This window comes from Psammomys obesus, unplaced genomic scaffold, assembly GCF_907164565.1.
Source record: "Psammomys obesus unplaced genomic scaffold, mPsaObe1.curated_primary_1811, whole genome shotgun sequence".
In the NCBI taxonomy this organism is placed as follows: domain Eukaryota; kingdom Metazoa; phylum Chordata; class Mammalia; order Rodentia; family Muridae; genus Psammomys; species Psammomys obesus.
This window is the reverse complement of record NW_026585987.1, coordinates 5,576,176-5,593,122: the sequence shown is the minus strand read 5'-3', so window position 1 is coordinate 5,593,122 and position 16,947 is coordinate 5,576,176. Positions and strand designations below refer to the sequence as shown.

The window sequence follows — 16,947 nt, the reverse complement described above, 5'->3', positions numbered from 1 at the left end:
CTTCTTCTTCTTCTTCTTCTTCTTCTTCTTCTTCTTCTTCTTCTTCTTCTTCTCTTGATTTTTTTTTATTTTTCAAGACAAAGTTTCTCTGTATAGCCTTGGCTGTCCTGGACTTGCTTTGTAGACCAGGCTGGCCTCAAACTCACAGAGATCAGCCTGTTCTTGTCTCTCTGAGTGCTGGGATTACAGACATGCCCAGCTCCTTTTTTACTTATCTTCTTCTTGTCTCATTTTCCTTTTTTCTTTAATGTATTTATGGATTTCACTTAGAACCTTTGCTTCATCATTTATATGCCTCTCCTTTTGTTGAATGAATGAGTTAGAGTAAGAGAGCGAGCACGTGAGTGAGTAACTGAGTGACTGTGTGATGAGTCTGCCTTGACTAAAATTTCAGCTTTTCTCTGGAAAGTCTTTTCCATCAGTTTCTCTTTCCTTTCCAGTGCACTCTCATTAATTCTTACAGCATTAGAATCAGTGAACTTACAGCCCCCTTATTGGACAACTCCAATTTTACAGATAGGAACATAAGGACGGTGGAATAAAGGATTTTTGAATTCTCAGAATCACTCCTTTTTCGCCGTTTCAGAAGAGTGACTAGCACACAATAAAAAGCTTTCAGAAAGTGAAATTCTCAGAATACTTAAGCTGTCTTTTTCCTGTCATTCTTATGCATAAATAGTCAAAAGCCACTTACTTTTAAAGTAAGAACAAATTTGTGACATTAGTGATTATTTGGAGCAGAAAAAAAAAATGAATGGGATTTTGAAAGAAACTACATCCACAGTTATTCCATTCCTGATTCATTTAGAAACACGTTGTTCATTGAGATTCTCAAACCTGTGTCTTCACAGCCACACATCAGCATTTCCTCCACACACTGAGAGCTCCCAGGGGCATCTCTTCCTCAGCTCTTTCCACTGATGAAATTACCTCAAAACTCACCTCAAATATTCTACATTAGAATCATTCTCTTCCCAGACTACTTATAAAGACTCTAGGTGTCTGCATTGTACCTTCCACTTATATGAGAGGTCAGGGTCTGTGCTGTCAAGAAAAGGTGAGCAGAAAAGGAATCCTAGGCTTGGAGTCCACAACTTTTAGGTTCATTCTTGTTCCTTCTAACTACTTTGGTGAACTTAAACAAATTAAAGAAACAGCTTTAGCTTACATATACATAAGAATTTCAATGTTCTCCCTAATCTAAAAGTCTTTCCCAGCTCTGAGAATTTAATGATTCTTTCTTCTCAACTTTTCTCCCTTTCCAACAGTCTTAGGTTGGTGGCCCATTCTTAAGGACAGGGTGTTATCTTCTAGGTCTGGTTTCAGACATTTTTACAGCGCATCACCTAACACCCATTTCTCCTAGCTCCCTATTAGAATTGCCAACAGCAAAGAATCCATGTATGGAGAGACAACCACGTATCAAGCATCGGACCACACAATAGAGTTTATGCACTAAACAACATGCAGCTTAGAAAACATGATTATTTTCTAGTTCCATCCATTTACCTACAGGTTTCATGATTTCCTTGTTTTTAATAATTGAGTAATATTCCATTGTGTAAATGTACCACAATTTCTGTATCCATTCTTTGGTTGAAGGTCATTTAGGTTGCTTCAAGATTCTGGCTATTATGAATGAAGCTCCTATGAACATAGTTATATGGTGGAGCATCTTTGGGGTATATGGTCAGGAGTGGAATAACTGGGTCTTGAGCCAAACTTTGGGCAGAGCACAGGAAATTGTAGGAAAGAGTTCTGAGAGAGTTATGGGAAATAGAAGGAACTGGAGTGGACGGGAGCTCCATAAGAAGACCAACATTGCCAACAAATACTGACCCATTGGGACCTGCAAAGACTGATATACCAAACAAGGATGATGCATGAAGAGAAGATAGATCCCCTCCCTGCTCAGATATAACTGATAGGCACCCAGTCTTCATGTGGGTTCCCTAGTAAGGGGAGCAGGAGTTGTCTCTAGCATCAACTCTGTTGTCTGCTCTTTGATCACTTCCCTCTGGTGGGGGGTGGGTATTGCCAGGCCACAGAGAAAGAGAATGTAAGCAGTCCTAATGAGACTTGATAGGCTATAGTCAAATGGTAGAGGAGGAGGGCCCCGATTTCTGATAAATAGGGGAGGGGAATAGGGGGAAAGGAGAAAGGAGAATGGGATCTGGAGGGAGGTGGCTGCAATCAGGATATAAATTGAATAAATTATAAAAGATAAAGTTAAATTTTTAAAAAAATAAAACATGTTTATTAACAAAGTGGATGAATATTTACTGCACACTGTATTGCTACCTGATGATAAAGTCAACAAAAATAGCATTGGCTTGAATTGAGTTCTCTAAGCTGGTGAGAAGGCTATATGAAAAAAAAGGATTGTTACTTCCTTATCTGCCTTATCTTTTTGTACTACATTCAACCATTTCCCCCCAGACAATCTATTATTAAGATACCTCGGCATTAATCCTGATGAGACTTGATAAGCTACAGTCAGATGGCAGTGGCAGAAGACTTTCCCTTTCAGTGGATTAGGGGAAAGGGTAGAGGATAGGGGGAAGAAGGAGGGAGGGTGGAACTGGTAATAGATGATGGAGGGGACTACAATCAGGATATAAAATGAATAAATTGTAAAAATTAAAAAAAATAACTCAGCATTAAAACCAAAACTATTTTGGGTTTATTTTTTGTTTTATTTTATTAAAGGAAGAAACAGATTTGCCTAATTGGCCCAGGTAACCATAAGTGATTAACACAAAGAGCTGTATATCATGCTTAACTGAAGATCCTAATTCCCATCGTTTCAGTAGGTGCCTCCTGGATATCTGTACCAAAGCTCATGCTTCATACGAAGCCCAGCATGCCACCATGTGACTTCTCGCCCGAGAGATACCAGGTAAGACCCAGGGGTTCAGAAGAGAAAAAAAAAAGAGGTCACCCTTGGGAGATCACAAGACTTCCAAAGTTGTTCACCAACGGACACACAAATAATACTTCTATGTCAGTCAACAATCTTATGCTAGCCTATTCCTTAAGTCTTACAGAATATCTGAAGCCTTCTTGCACTATTTTTAGCTATATATGAACTAATGAGCATATGTGAGATAGAGATAGAAAGCACAAGAAAGGAATATTACAAGATGATACATACACAATTAATGGGCATACACTCAGTGTGAAATCACTTGCTTTTTATTTTATAATGCTCTTATCTTAGTTTATGCACGGCAACACATCACACGACCTTTCTATGTTCCCCCCCCCGCCAAAAAATATGTTTTCCTGTTGTCAGAGTAACAATGATTTCTCTCTGTGTCTCCTCTCTTCTCACCCCCTCCCTCATACACACAGCAATCATTTTATTCTACATCATTGTTAGACCTAAATTTTAAATTCAATAATCAGGTGCTATCTAGAAGAAAAACATGGGCATGGTGCTTAGTGTTAATTGTCAACTTGATAGAATCTAAAAGCAACTGAGAAGTGACCCCCTTGTGTGCCTGTGGAGAATTATCTTGATAACACTGACTGATGTTTAAAAATTCTTTTTAATTTCGAGTGGGAATATTCCCGAGCTTAGGGTACTGGACTGAATAAAGAGGACAAGCTGACTGGGCACATGCATTTGTTGTTCTGTTTCTTGGTTGTGAGTACAACATGACCAGCCCTGTCAATATCTTTTCACTGTGACTTACCCCCATGATAGACTAGAGCCTGAACGGTGAGCCAGAATAAACCTGCCCTTAGTTTGCTTTTGTTTGTTCGTTTGTCTGCTTGCTTTTTCTGGTTTTTGTGTTTGAGACAGTGTCTCCCTATGTGATCCTGGCTGTCTAGGACCAGGCTAGCTTTAAACACATAGAGATCCACCTGTCCCTGCCTTATGAGTGATGGGATTAAAGCTCTGAACCCCTCATGGCCAATTTAAGTCACTTTGATCAGAGTATTTTATCACAGCAACAGGGGAAAAAAACAAACTCTAAGATGTTGGAAGCGGTTTTATTATTTACAACATGCTGGGTTAGAGAATTGGCTCAGTGAGTAGGATGTTGGCTAGGAAGTATAAGGACCTAAGTTCAGATTCCCAGTCACCACATAAAATGCTGGGCATGACAACACAAATGGCCATCACAGTGATACTGGGAAAACAGCCCTGCTCTTAGAATCAGTGAGCTCCAGAGTCAGCGAGAGACCAGTGTCCAAAAACCAATGTGAAGAACAATTGAAGAAGATACTCAACATTGAGATTGTCCTCACACACACATTACCTGGGCACACCTGCCTGTGTATCTGTGTATTTACACACATGTACACATACATACAAGTGTATTCAGAGAGAGAAAGGTTTGGTCTGAAACTCAGTGGTAAGGCCCTGCCCTAGCATGCACAAGGAAGGCCTTGGACTCAATGGCCAACATCACCACCACTTCATTTATTTGGTTTGCTTGTTTGTTTGTTTGTTTTTGAGGTAGGTTCTTTCTATGTGGCCCTGGCTGTCCTGGAACTCGTGAAGATCCATCTACCTTTGCCTCACAAGTTCTGGAATTAAAGGTGTGTACCTCCATGGCCAGCCATTTATTTAGTTAAGTTTTGTTTTGTTTTTAATTTTTGAAAAACCTATAGTAACAAATATGACATTAATTTAAGTACTTATTTCCAAACTTTTTTATTTTATATTTATGGTAAAATCAACTTGAAACCCAGGCTTTCCATTAAGAAGTCAGTACTCCAGTTCCCGTCATTATGTACACCTTAGGAAGGAATCATAAATAAAAAAAGGAATACAATGAATAGCATCACCTGCTAAACAAAAAAGACTTCAATTTTCTCAGGACATATTAGGTAATGTGCCCAATAGTAAGCCTTGTGGGAATCAGTCATGTGTTCAGGTCATAAAAAGGACTAGGACCTACTCTGCATCTTGTAGGACCCGGGACTAAGAAAACAAATTTTAATTTGTCTATCCATAGTCCCTTGCCTACAGCCGAGTCCTGGAAATTCATAAGCAGCACCTTTCTCCTGTGGAAACAGCATATTTCCAGAAGCCTTTGCTGCTCCACCAAGGACATATGGAGTGGCTCTTTGATTCTGAGGGAAACAGATATCTGGACTTCTTCTCCGGGATTGTGACTGTTAGTGTTGGTCACTGCCACCCGTGAGTATCCTTAAAGTCCAGAAAAATGTGGGGAAACTATCATTCATGCAACTCGGAAGCCTTGCTTCATACACCCTGGTTTTGGATTATATCTGTTACAGTCTGTAACGGCATGAACCTACATGCTTTCTTCTGCAAGGAAACAAGCAAACTTGATTCTGCACAGTTTTTCTTGCTGATGGAAGCTTTGGTCATCTCTATTACACATGCAGTGTGGGACTCACTGTCTGTGTGTTTCTTAATGAAGAAAGCTTTCCAAAGGCAGGGATAGACTGAGGAAAAGGGCAAGTGGCATGCAGCGGCCAAACATAGACACAGGTGCTTCGCATGAAGTATGAATCAAGAGAAATAACGGCTAGATCCACAGCAGATCACCTCTGTGGACTCTGAGAGACTGGTGGGGAATGAAATTATAACAGAGGGATTCAACCCTAGCTGGAAATTTACTTAGAAATGTGTGAAATAAAGTTAAAATTATCTGAAGCCATGGCCAGCTCTCCACACACACTTTCAGCACACTTATCCCTGATCCTCTCAGTTTCTATGTGGCCATTCCCATCTCTTAAAAATTTATTATATAATATGCTATTTTATTATAGTTATGATGACACTTTTTTAAACGTATTTGTAACTGAAAGAGGACTACATCACTTTCCACCCCTAGCCTTTCCCACCTACCCTCCCTTCTTACATTTCACCCACTCTCAAGTAGATAATCTTTTTCTTGATTGTGTTTGTTATGTAGATATGTGTTGCACAGACATATATTCATATAACCTGCCAAGTTTATTTTGTTGTTCATGTGTCTGCAGTTTCAGAGCTGACCACTCTGCATGGAGCAGCACTAAGGGGCTCATCCCTGGGAGAGGATAAAAGCCTTCTCCCAGGAGTCAATGCCTGCCTACAGCTCTTTCCCTAGGGGAGGAAACTTTCCCTCTTCCAACATTAACTTGCTTGTTGGGCTTCCACGCTCAGCTTTCTCCTTCCCTACTTCCCATTCTTGCCTCTTTTGTTTCCAGGAGGTGCAAGTCCTGAGCATACAAGCTAACGTTCATGAAGCAGAGAACCACATAAGCTGAATCATCTCAGCGCTGACAATGTCCCGGACAGTGGACATCTCTCTCATGACTTTGTACCGCTTCTAATCTCCACCTGACCCTGACTCTGGGGATCATTGTTCTGTCTTTATCTCCGTGTCTCCTTCTTTCTTTACTTCTTTCATCTTGCCTTTATAACTATCCTCCTGCCCTGTTTATGTAGCTATATTTTCCTCCTGGTTATCCAAAATAATAGCTTTAGTCTTGGAGCCTCACCAAAAGACAATAACAAGTTGGATACACTCAGAGAATGCATCAGGCTGCCCCACATTCCTCAGTACTGTACAGAATATCTCCTAACTCAACATATTCTAAAACTAAATCCATCTTCTCCACAAAATGAACTTTAGTCACGTAGTCACTTATTCAGGAAATACATGTGAAACCTGCTGGAGAGACAGTTGTATCCCTCAGTCATTCCTGGAATTTCCCAGAGTTCTAGGCAAGAAAGTCAAGATTGTCTTTGAGTTTTCCTTCTTTTCATTTCCTACAGCCAACCTGATAGCATAGATCTGGAGCCTCCACTGAATACTCCCTAACCCTAGGGTTTTCTCTTTCCACAGTTCTCATCAACACAGATGTCTTCAGAGCTCTTCTCTTCTCCAGGGGAAGGGAACTTTGTCCATGTAGCTGGCTACTTCATTAGAAATAATTCATGTCCTTTCCATTCTACATGTCATGTAGCTCTTAGATTTATTTCTATCAGTGATGCTGTTCTCAAGGATCTCATCTCTTTTTAAAAAATTTTATTGACACTTTACAATTTTCTTAAGTGGGGTTTGCGAAATAATAATCACAGGAGTTGCCCCTTGGAAAGGAGTTCCAAAAAATGATAACAATGAGACACAGTATGAACTCTCCCTCTCTCCTTCTTAGGAGTAGCACTATTCCAGGCAAAGGCACTAACAAGTCCCATAGCAAAGGAATTTCTTTAGGCTGGTATGTCTCAAGATTATTCAATCATTGACCTAATTTTTTGGTGTGTCCGATATTAATAGCAAAGAGAATTGGTATGAGTCAAACCCTAGGCACTGCCACCCATTAGATCAAGTTCAAACATCACCACCTTCCCAAGGCCCTCCTATCTGGGCCCTGCATGTTTATCTGCCTTTAGTTGCTATTTGGTCTCATCATGAGCTTTCTGACCTGTACAGTTAAACTGAGGATGAGATTTCAGCATTATAAGATATTTCTTACCACCAAACACTGCTCCAACAAGAGGAGTGGAGTCCTCCTGAAACTCTTGAAGAAGTAGTGCAGAGTCCAGACTCAAGGGCCCAGGGGAGAGGACGTGCCTGCGGGTGGTGTGTGCTTAACTGGGTCTATGTTTCTCCAGGAAGGTAACTGCAGTAGCACAGAAGCAGATGAACCACCTGTGGCACACTAGTTCTGTCTTCTTCCACTCTCCAATGCATGAATATGCAGAGAAGCTTTTGGCACTTCTTCCTGAGCCTCTTAAGGTACAGTGCTCCCAGCTCACAAGAGTGGGGACCTGTGATCCCAAGGGATTTGGTCTGAGCATTGAAAGTCTGCCATGGTAAAGAGGTAGCCATACCTAAAAGCACTCAAGCTGAAAAAAGAGGTCTATGAGCTGCTGCTGAAACAGTCCAACATTCACATGTGTGCCCTCTGAGCCCCCTGCCTTTCTCTCTTTGGTCATCTTCTTGCATCTCTCCAGAAATCTCTTTTTGGGAATCCCAGCCCTCCAGATGCTCTTCGGTATGATGAAGAGATTTCCTTCTTTCTACTCCACATTATTTCTGCAAAGTTAGTTTCATTTCTTCTTTTATAAATGCCGGGGCTATTAATTATAAATAAATAACATTAATCTAAAATGCACCTAGACGTTTTAATGGAATGGGATATTTTCTGCATCTGAAATGAGTAAAAGTTGACACTGAACTGACATCTAAAGACCTTTGCCAAGATTTAAATGCAGGCATTAAATGAGTACATAAATGTGTGTGTGTGTGTGTGCGTGTGCGCGCGTGCGTGTGCGTGTGTGTGTGTGTGTGTGTGTGTGTGTGTAAGATTTATGCTAGTGCTCAGCACATAGGTCTTAGTTATTACTTTACTCAATCATCTCGATATTCCTTTTAGTATGTTATCCAGAATAGAAGAAGACATTTGGAATGGCCATCACTTGTGTTCAGATCCAGAGTTCATGGCAGAGTAGAAACAGGGTAGTCAGAAAAGCAGCCAATGCATGCTTCCTTAACCTTGTTCAGAGGAGCTGGACCTCTTCAGTTCTTCCCATCATTTTGTTCAGACTGAGCTGAATTTTGTTTCCACAGTCACACAGCAACATCAAGGTGGGATAACTCAAGCTTCTAGGTTGAGGCCCTGCCTCATTCAATGCCTCCATTAGTAAGTACATAGGATGAGTTATGTTTAGGCACCAAAGAACCTCATCCATGGCTAGTCTCTGCTGCTAACCACCATTAGCCTTTCCAAGAGTTTTTCCATCTTCCCATTTTGCAGCTCATCCATTAAAGCTAATAAAAAAAAAACTCAGACTGTCACAAATGAGTCAACCTCTAAGCCATTTTTTTTTTTTAGCATATAACAGTTGTTCAAGGAAGGGATGTAGCATTTGTGTAGTAGTTAAAAGGGGGAGAGTGATGGAAACAGAAGCTGACCTAAAGGGAATTCTTTTTTTTTGCCCTTTTTAAAAATTTTTATTACAACTTATTTACTTTGTATCCCACCTGTAGCACCCTCCCTCATCCCCAATCCTCTTCTAATCCTACCTTCCCTCCCCCTTCTTTTCCTATGACCCTCCCTGAGTCCACTGATAGGGGAAGTCCTCCTCCCCTTCAATTTGACCCTAGTCTATCAGGTCTCATCAGGACTGTCTACATAGTCTTCCTCTGTGGCTTGGTAAGGCTGCCCCTCCCCCTCAGGGCGAGGTGATCAAAGAGCCAGCCACTGAGTTCATGTCAGAGACAGCCCCTTTTCCCTTACTAGGAAACAACTTGGACACTAAACTGACATTGGTACATATGTGCCGGTGTTCTAGGTTATCTCCATGAATGGTCCTTGGTTGGACCATATCAGTCTCAGGAAAAACTCTACCCAGCAGGGTATTAAAGCAGATGCTGACACTCATAGTCAAGCTTTGGGCAGAGTACAAAAGAAGCAGGAGATAGAAAGACCGTGAGGGAACAGAAGCTCCAAAAGGAGAGCAACAGAACCAAAGGGAACTCTTTTTAACAGATGCTAGACTGCATGGTCTTTAGCAATGTCACATGAATCGAGCAACAGAGAACTAAAGTACTATGTCATGTGTCTTCCTTTCCTCATGAGGTCATTTTCTTGGTGAACAGTGGATCAGAAGCCAATGACCTGGCCATGGTGATGGCCAGAGCATACTCAAATCACACAGACATCATTTCTTTCAGGTAACCGTATTTTATAACATTCATCTTAGCAACACTGACTCATCCCAACACTAAATGTGCATTTATAAGTTGTGGCACAGAAAAGAAGCATTTCCCCAGCATTCTTCCAATGTCCAGTTGAGGGCAGGATCAAACCAGCAATTTTGGTGGTAGATAAGTCCATCCAAATTGGTCTCATAAGCTCCTAATGAATATATTAGCATTTAAAATAACAGAAAAGTGTGTTCCTAGTTTGCATCCTTACCACATAAAAGACACAAATAACATAGTAGAAAAAGGTGATGAAACAAAGAAGTTACTCCAGTGTTAAATCCATATCAGAATGATTTTTATCTAAATCAAAGATTTGTGTCATAGCACACCACAGATTACATGTAAAGCACACGTGTGTTTTTTCATAAGCCTAAAGAAACATTGTGTTATCAAATAAATACGGTAATAATGTATTGTGAGTGTATCTTATCAAAATAACCTTTCAGAACACTTCCAGATAAGTATTGATCTATTTGAAGCAGTCCAGTACTATTGACCAGAATTTGACGTATTTCTTCCTCCCTTTTCATGACCATTCTTTCACATAAAATTTGGAGCTCAATGAAGGATGACTCTGACGTGGAAACTGATTATGATGATTTATACTAAGAATGACTGTTTCAGGTTCAAAGGAAACCAAAACTGTTTCTTACTTGGTAAATAATGTCCCATGAGTCACACAAAGAGGACAGCACTCCCCAGTGACACTGAGAAGCAGTTTCATCACAGGAGTAAATATTTGTCTTCCTAAGGTGATCACTTTGAAGATTAGCACTTGTTGGCCATGGAATCTCTGGAACGCCACCTAGAAGAATCAATCCCATTATTTTAGAGTGACAAAATTAAGATTCAAAATTAGGACTCCTTGGCAAACAGATCTCCAAAATTATTTTCACAGTTTCAGCTCTCTGAGACCAATGGAAAATAGCAATGAACACATCCATATTAATAGGTTTAGATAAATTCTTAAAAGGTGTCGGATGCAAATGTTTGTGTTGTTCTTATTTGTTCCATGTTTTCATACATTTTTTTTCTTTTGAAGTAAGTAGACTATCAAAGAGAAATAAGCTTGACCTCATCCTCTCATGTTTTGTTTTGTTTTCAGAGGAGCCTATCATGGATGCAGTCCCTATACAATTGGCTTGACAAATGTAGGGCTCTACAAGATGAAAATCCCCAATGGGATGGGCTGCCAGCCAGTAAGTTCTGAGACTTTCATCTTGTTTCACTAAGGACTACTGGGATTATAGAATAGTTGATCAAATTTTTCTGATATTGGAATTAAAAACTAACAAAAAGCCTGCCATTAACTAGGGCCTCAATTTTATTTAAAAAAAATAAAAGGCCAGTTAAAGAAAATCTTTCTCAGAAATGCCCTTAGAGTTTGAGTAATGGTCAGTGATGGTGAGTTAAATTGTATTTTGCTCATGCGTTCAATCTGAGAGACTCAAGGCACTTAGAAACTTGAATACACAAAGTTTCTATCAAGTAATGCCTATCATCACTTTGTGTTACCGTGCACCATGCCCACCTTTTTCAGCATCAGAACCAGATACCTAATTATCTTCATTCTTTATGATGCTCTTACCTACTAAACCCTTGAGAAAGTTGCTTCTGGGCTAACACCAAAATTAGTTTTCTTTAAAGAGTGGCCACATAAGTAATTTCTAAGAAAAAGAAGATTACATTTTTATTGTTAAGGAGAGAGGAATGAAAGAGTCTCAATATCAAATTAAGAAGCCCACTAGCATTAATTGTCACCACATACGTCCCCAAATTGACTATCTTTTTTAGTGTTTTTCCGAAGTCCTTCTTTTTCTCATTTGCAGACAATGTGCCCAGATGTTTTCCGTGGCCCTTGGGGAGGAAGCTACTGTCGAGATTCTCCAGTGCAAACAGACAGGAAATGCAGCTGTGCTCCAGGTCCAAATGGGCAAGGAGGAAGTGTAGAGTTGAAAGTTGGGGGCGGGGGGAGTTTAAAGAAGGGTGAAACAATCAAATTTGGAAAATCGGGAAAGGGAAAGGCCAGAGGGAAAAAAGCCTAGAAAATGATAAATGATCCCTCATTGACTCAGCGCTTGTCATACCCGCTCTTGTTTAACTGTCTCTGCTGCCATCTGGCCATGTGGGAAATGTGTCTCTTTTCCTAAGATGTATTCCTAAAAGTAGTGTGTCACCTGACAATTAAGTAGGTGTATGAAATGAGTGCTATCATTCACCGGTTCCCAAGAGGAGAGGGGAACAAGGAAAAGGATACATCAGAAAATCTCAGAACACCAGTCAAGAAACTCTCCAGGGAGCTCAATTGCTAGCCAACCAGCATCTGTTGGCCATGGGGCTGTATGTGGATGCCACTGCCACTGCTGTTTATTGCATGAGTTTTAGTCAGTCTCACCAGGGAAGTTCTATTTATCAATCACATTTTTATTTGAACTCATAACATGAAAGGGAAGAGGAATGGAAATACCATCGGTTCTTTTCTAGTCCAATTTGTCATCAGAGTACAGAACCTTTTGAACAGCTGCTCCTCAGGAGTTCTAATGGAAAGAACAAGTGCCCCAGCCAAAAGATATTTAATAGAATGGGGTGAGTCACTAGGTTGAGAGGAAGAAGAAAAAATAAGAACCTTAAAAACTCAGATTTAAACAGAAAAAAAAATTTACAGCCACCTTAAAATTCATACAGGATAATAATGAAATGGAGAATGACAGATTGAGCATTGGAACAAGACAAAATGTCATGGTCACAAAAATTAAAAACACACTGAAGGTTTTAGCTACAACTCAAACTCTTAGTTTTGAAGAAGACAAGCCAAGATCCACATTCAGGAAGTAGCAAAACTAGGATTTGACTGCAAGTCTTCAGATCCCATATCTAGTGTATTCAATCCTTGTGACCACCCTCATTCACACTAGTGAGCCAGTAAGGTGGGTCCAAGCTGAAAATAATTCCTTTCCTTCTTCTTTTTCATGTGTGAGGACCTGAGTAGAATCAAGATATCTAGACTCCACTCCATCTTGGGCTTCAGTTTTCTCACTTGTAAAAACAATAATAGTAATGATAATGATAATAATAATAGTAATAGCAGCAAAGGGGAGCAAGGCCTGTGCATCACTCCTATCTCACTACTTCATGAGACCAGACATGTACAAACCTTTGTGGAGGAAAACATTTCATAACAGCTTTAATTTCCTTAGGGCTAGTATGTATGTCATATTATGTGTAACATCAGGAACTAAAGTCAGCCAAGTGTATCTCATGGTTCTCAGGCCATTTGCACAGCCACTAGCAAAGTCTAGAAGACTGGAGAACTTCAGAGCTAGTCACTTCCTTCCCTCTACTTTCCATACCCCCTTCTGTCCATCTTTTCTGTATTCTTTCTCTTGGAGGTCTTCACCTAACCATCTTGAAAATAAAAGCACACCATGATAATCTAAGTGTGATCTAAGAGATACATGATAGTGGAAGATGTATGTCGTTTTTCACGTGTGTATAGGCTCCTGTTTTCTTATCTCATAGATACAAGAATCATACCACATTTTATTTATTTTCCCTTTTATTGAAAATACATTCTATTCTCACATATTATACCCTGATTACAGTGTCCCCTTCCACTGCTCCTCCCAGTTCCTCCCTACATGCCCTCTTATCCAGATCTGCTCCCCTTCTGTCTCTCATTAGAAAAGAACAAGCTTTGAAAAGATAACAGCCAAACATAACAAAATAAAATATAATAAAATGAAACAAAAACCATCACATAAAAGTTGGACAAGAAAAAACAAACACAAGAAAAAGAGCCCAAGAGAAGGCACAAGAATCAGAGAACCACTCAGGAGTCCCATAAAAAAATAAAACTAAAGCTATAATATGTACTGAGGGGACCTGGTCCAGACCATAGCAGGCTGTGTTTGCTGTGTCCATCTCTGTGAGTTCATATGAGCTGCACTCGTGTTGATTTAGAGGACCTTCTTCTCCTGGTGTCCTCCATCCTCTCTGGCTATTACACTCTTTATGCCTCCTCTTCTTTGGGGTTCCCTGAATTATGAAGAGAGTTATTTTATGGAGACATCTCACTTAGAGCTGTGACTCCACATTTTTAAATAAAATACAGAAGTGAACTTTGGACATGTCAAGTAATTTTAATGTAGATGGTTCAAGTTTACAAGTTGCTTCTAGGGTTTTCTCACTGGATACATACAAGTACCCACCAGAGTAGGGATATTTTCATTTCACAATTGTATTATCAAATCTTAGCTTAGACAGGAGCCAGTTTGTTATTTTTATGTAGTAGGTTTCATTATCTTCTTCTGTCTACCTCCCTGATTTTTTTATTCTCCAGAGATTCATTCTAAGCCTTGATTTCTAGGCGTACCATATGATGGGATTTATTTCTTATCACCCACTGACCTTACTCTCTCCCAAAGCTGGTACTGGTTGTGCCATTATCTCCTTTTTGAAAATGAACTCTTTCTTTTCCTTAAAAATATTGTTCTTTCTTGATTTCTCACTCTGCTTACCTCTTTCTGTCACAACAACCTAAATTGTCTCCAGAGTAATAACTCTGTTATGATATCCAACAGAGCATCCACATTTTTCTGATGTTGCCATGGAGACATCAGTGCATCCTATCTCTCTCCATAGGGGTCTGACCTGGTTACAGGAATCAGCCAATGCAACACATATGAAATGGCGAAAACACAGTAGATGGTCCTTCTTCTCACCAAACACATGGATAAGGGAGAGTAAAAATATTAAATGTGTAGGATAAACTCAAGAATATCTTTCTTTTTTTCATTTTTTATTAATTACAGTTTATTTACTTTGTATACAGCTGAAGACCCCTCCCTCATTCCCTCCCAATCCCACCCTCCCTCCTCTCCTCCCATGCCCCTCTCCACGTCCACTGATAGGAGAGGTCATCCAACCCTTCCCTCTGACCCTAGCCTATCAGGTCTCATCAGGACTGGTTGCATTGTCTTCTTCTGTGGCCTGATAAGGCTGCTCCCCCCTCAGGGGGAGATGATCAAAGATCTTTCTATGGTATGAGTTTCATCCTAACTTAAGAACTTAGAGCTGATTTTCCTGTTATTATTTCCTTAGTTACAAAAGAGCTTGTTAAAGCTATGAATCAGGCCTTTTGTTCATGTTTGATATATCTTTTAGAGTCATCTAAGACTCTTGTTTCTTCCTTTCCTAATAAAAATAGAGAAATTGGCTCCAAAGATATCAGGTATCTATGTCAATAAAGCTTTTCTAAATGTCACATGCATCCTCACAAAATGATGTTTTTCTCACTTTTTAATGGAGCTGGAATATAAATGCACTTGTGTTTAGTTTCCTTTTATACTTGTTGAGGATTTGTCTTTTCTAGTCTCCAGGATACAGGCTGCATGCATGTCTCTAAGCATATGGTGGGATGGCAGTCGTCTCCACACACAGACCCCTGAGGTACTTTCGCATGAGATGGGCTGAGGCCTCCCACCCCATACACATTTCCTTTCCATTCTTTCTGTGGGTATAGATTTGAGATTAAGTTTAGAGATGCTGTGGTGCTGTTGAGAACTAAACCTATAAATATAGATAAACATTCTTAAAGTTCAGTCATGTGTAGATACTACTCATCTTGCTTTTCTTCTTCCAGGATAGTTTCTATATCCACAGGTGGCACGCACAGATGGTGGTTCATGGAGCTTTGGTAAACTTCCTGAGCAATGTTCTGGCTCTTTGTTGTTTTCTCACACGTACAGGATTTTATGCTTCTTTCTCTGTGTATTAAGGCTTACATACAGGGATGCATCCATATCCACCACCACAGATGTTTCCAGTATCTTGCAGCAGGGTAGAAATACAAACATGTAACTTCTGAGACATTTGGAATAGATGGACAGCTGTTGCCAGACTTAACATGGCAGATAGTCTAGATTACCTCCATCTGAAACCAACTAAAAATAATGCAGAAAATGTGAAACATGCCCTCATTGAAATTTAGAATAATACAAGAGCATAAGAAAGCCTGAAAATCTTGTAATAGTTGATTAATACTAGTAAAAGTTTTCAAATGCTTTTCCAAAATTAACTACAATAGTCAACGTTCACGTTTGTGAAAAAATTAAATTTTCTACAACAAAACTTAAATATGTCACTTTTAAATGTTTCCAAATGTGAACCCAGAAAGAATTATTCTACCCTTCAAAATACACCTAGAATTAAAGTAATAAGTAAGTGTGACTAAGGAACATAGGAAACTCTAATTATTCTTTCCTACAATTTGGCAAACAAAGAAAGAAACCCAGAACACATAGACAACAAATTGAAATTTCTATGTGGAGAAAGAAGAATCCTGTGCTCAGAAGACATTGTTTTCCTTCTCAATGAAAAGTTTTAAATATGAAAATTAGTTAAACATAAAATGGTTCATTGTAAAGAGTAAATCTTGCCACTTGACTAACACTTTCCATAGATGCTGTAAGCAAAAGTATGCTACAAGTCACAATTTGCTGTGAGATATATTTTTATTTATTTATATATATATATTTTTATTTATTTATTATTAATTACACTTTATTCACTTTGTATAAGTGAATAAAGCCTCTCCCACCTCCCCTCTAGATCTCACCCTCCCTCCCCCTTCTTCACGCATGCCCCTCCCCAAGTCCACTGATAGGGGAGGTCCTCTTCTCCTTCCTTCTGATCTTAGTCTATCAGATCTCATCAGGAGTGACTGCATTGTCATCTTCTGTGGCCTGGTAAGGCTGCTCCCCCCTCAGGGGGAGGTGATCAAAGAACAGGACAATCAGATTATGTCAGAGGCAGTCCCTCTTCCCATTACTATATAACCCACTTGGACTACATCTGGGCAGGGGTTCTAGGTTATCTCCATGAATAGTCCTTGGTTAGAGTATGAGTCTCTGGGAAGTTCCCTGTGTTCAAATTTTCTTGTTCTGTTGCTTTCCTTGTGTGGTTCCCATCCTCTCCAGCTCTTACTGTTTCCCACTTCTTACATAAGATTCCATGCACTCTGCCCAACAGTTGGCCATAAGTCTCAGTGTCTGCTTTGATAGTCTGCAGGGGGCAGAGCCTTTCAGAGGCTCTCTATGGCAGGTTCCTAGCTTGTTTCCTGTTTTCTTCTTCTTCTGATGTCCAACCTCTTTGCCTTTCAGGATGGGGATTGAGCGTTTTAGTCAGGGTTCTCTCTCTTGCTTAGTTTCTTTAGATGTACAGTTTTTAGTAGGTTTATCTTATGTTATATGTTTATATGAGT

General features: G+C 39.8%; 1 protein-coding gene across 3 annotated transcripts in view; it reads left to right on the top strand.

Annotated features, from left to right (window-relative positions):
- The window catches only part of Agxt2 (alanine--glyoxylate aminotransferase 2), a 43,594-nt gene that overhangs the window by 6,515 nt on the left and 20,132 nt on the right, over positions 1-16,947 (top strand). For 2 of the 3 annotated variants that reach the window (XR_008719440.1, XM_055601056.1), the window contains exons 2-7: positions 2,811-2,899; positions 4,971-5,155; positions 7,589-7,712; positions 9,559-9,653; positions 10,792-10,885; positions 11,516-11,609. Coding sequence is in view for 2 of the 3 variants with exons in the window: in XM_055601056.1 (XP_055457031.1) it covers positions 2,811-2,899; positions 4,971-5,155; positions 7,589-7,712; positions 9,559-9,653; positions 10,792-10,885; positions 11,516-11,609 (681 nt within the window). In the remaining variant the exon portion in view is untranslated. The remainder of the gene's footprint in view (positions 1-2,810; positions 2,900-4,970; positions 5,156-7,588; positions 7,713-9,558; positions 9,654-10,791; positions 10,886-11,515; positions 11,610-16,947) is intronic. The other variant, XM_055601057.1, reaches the window with a different exon arrangement.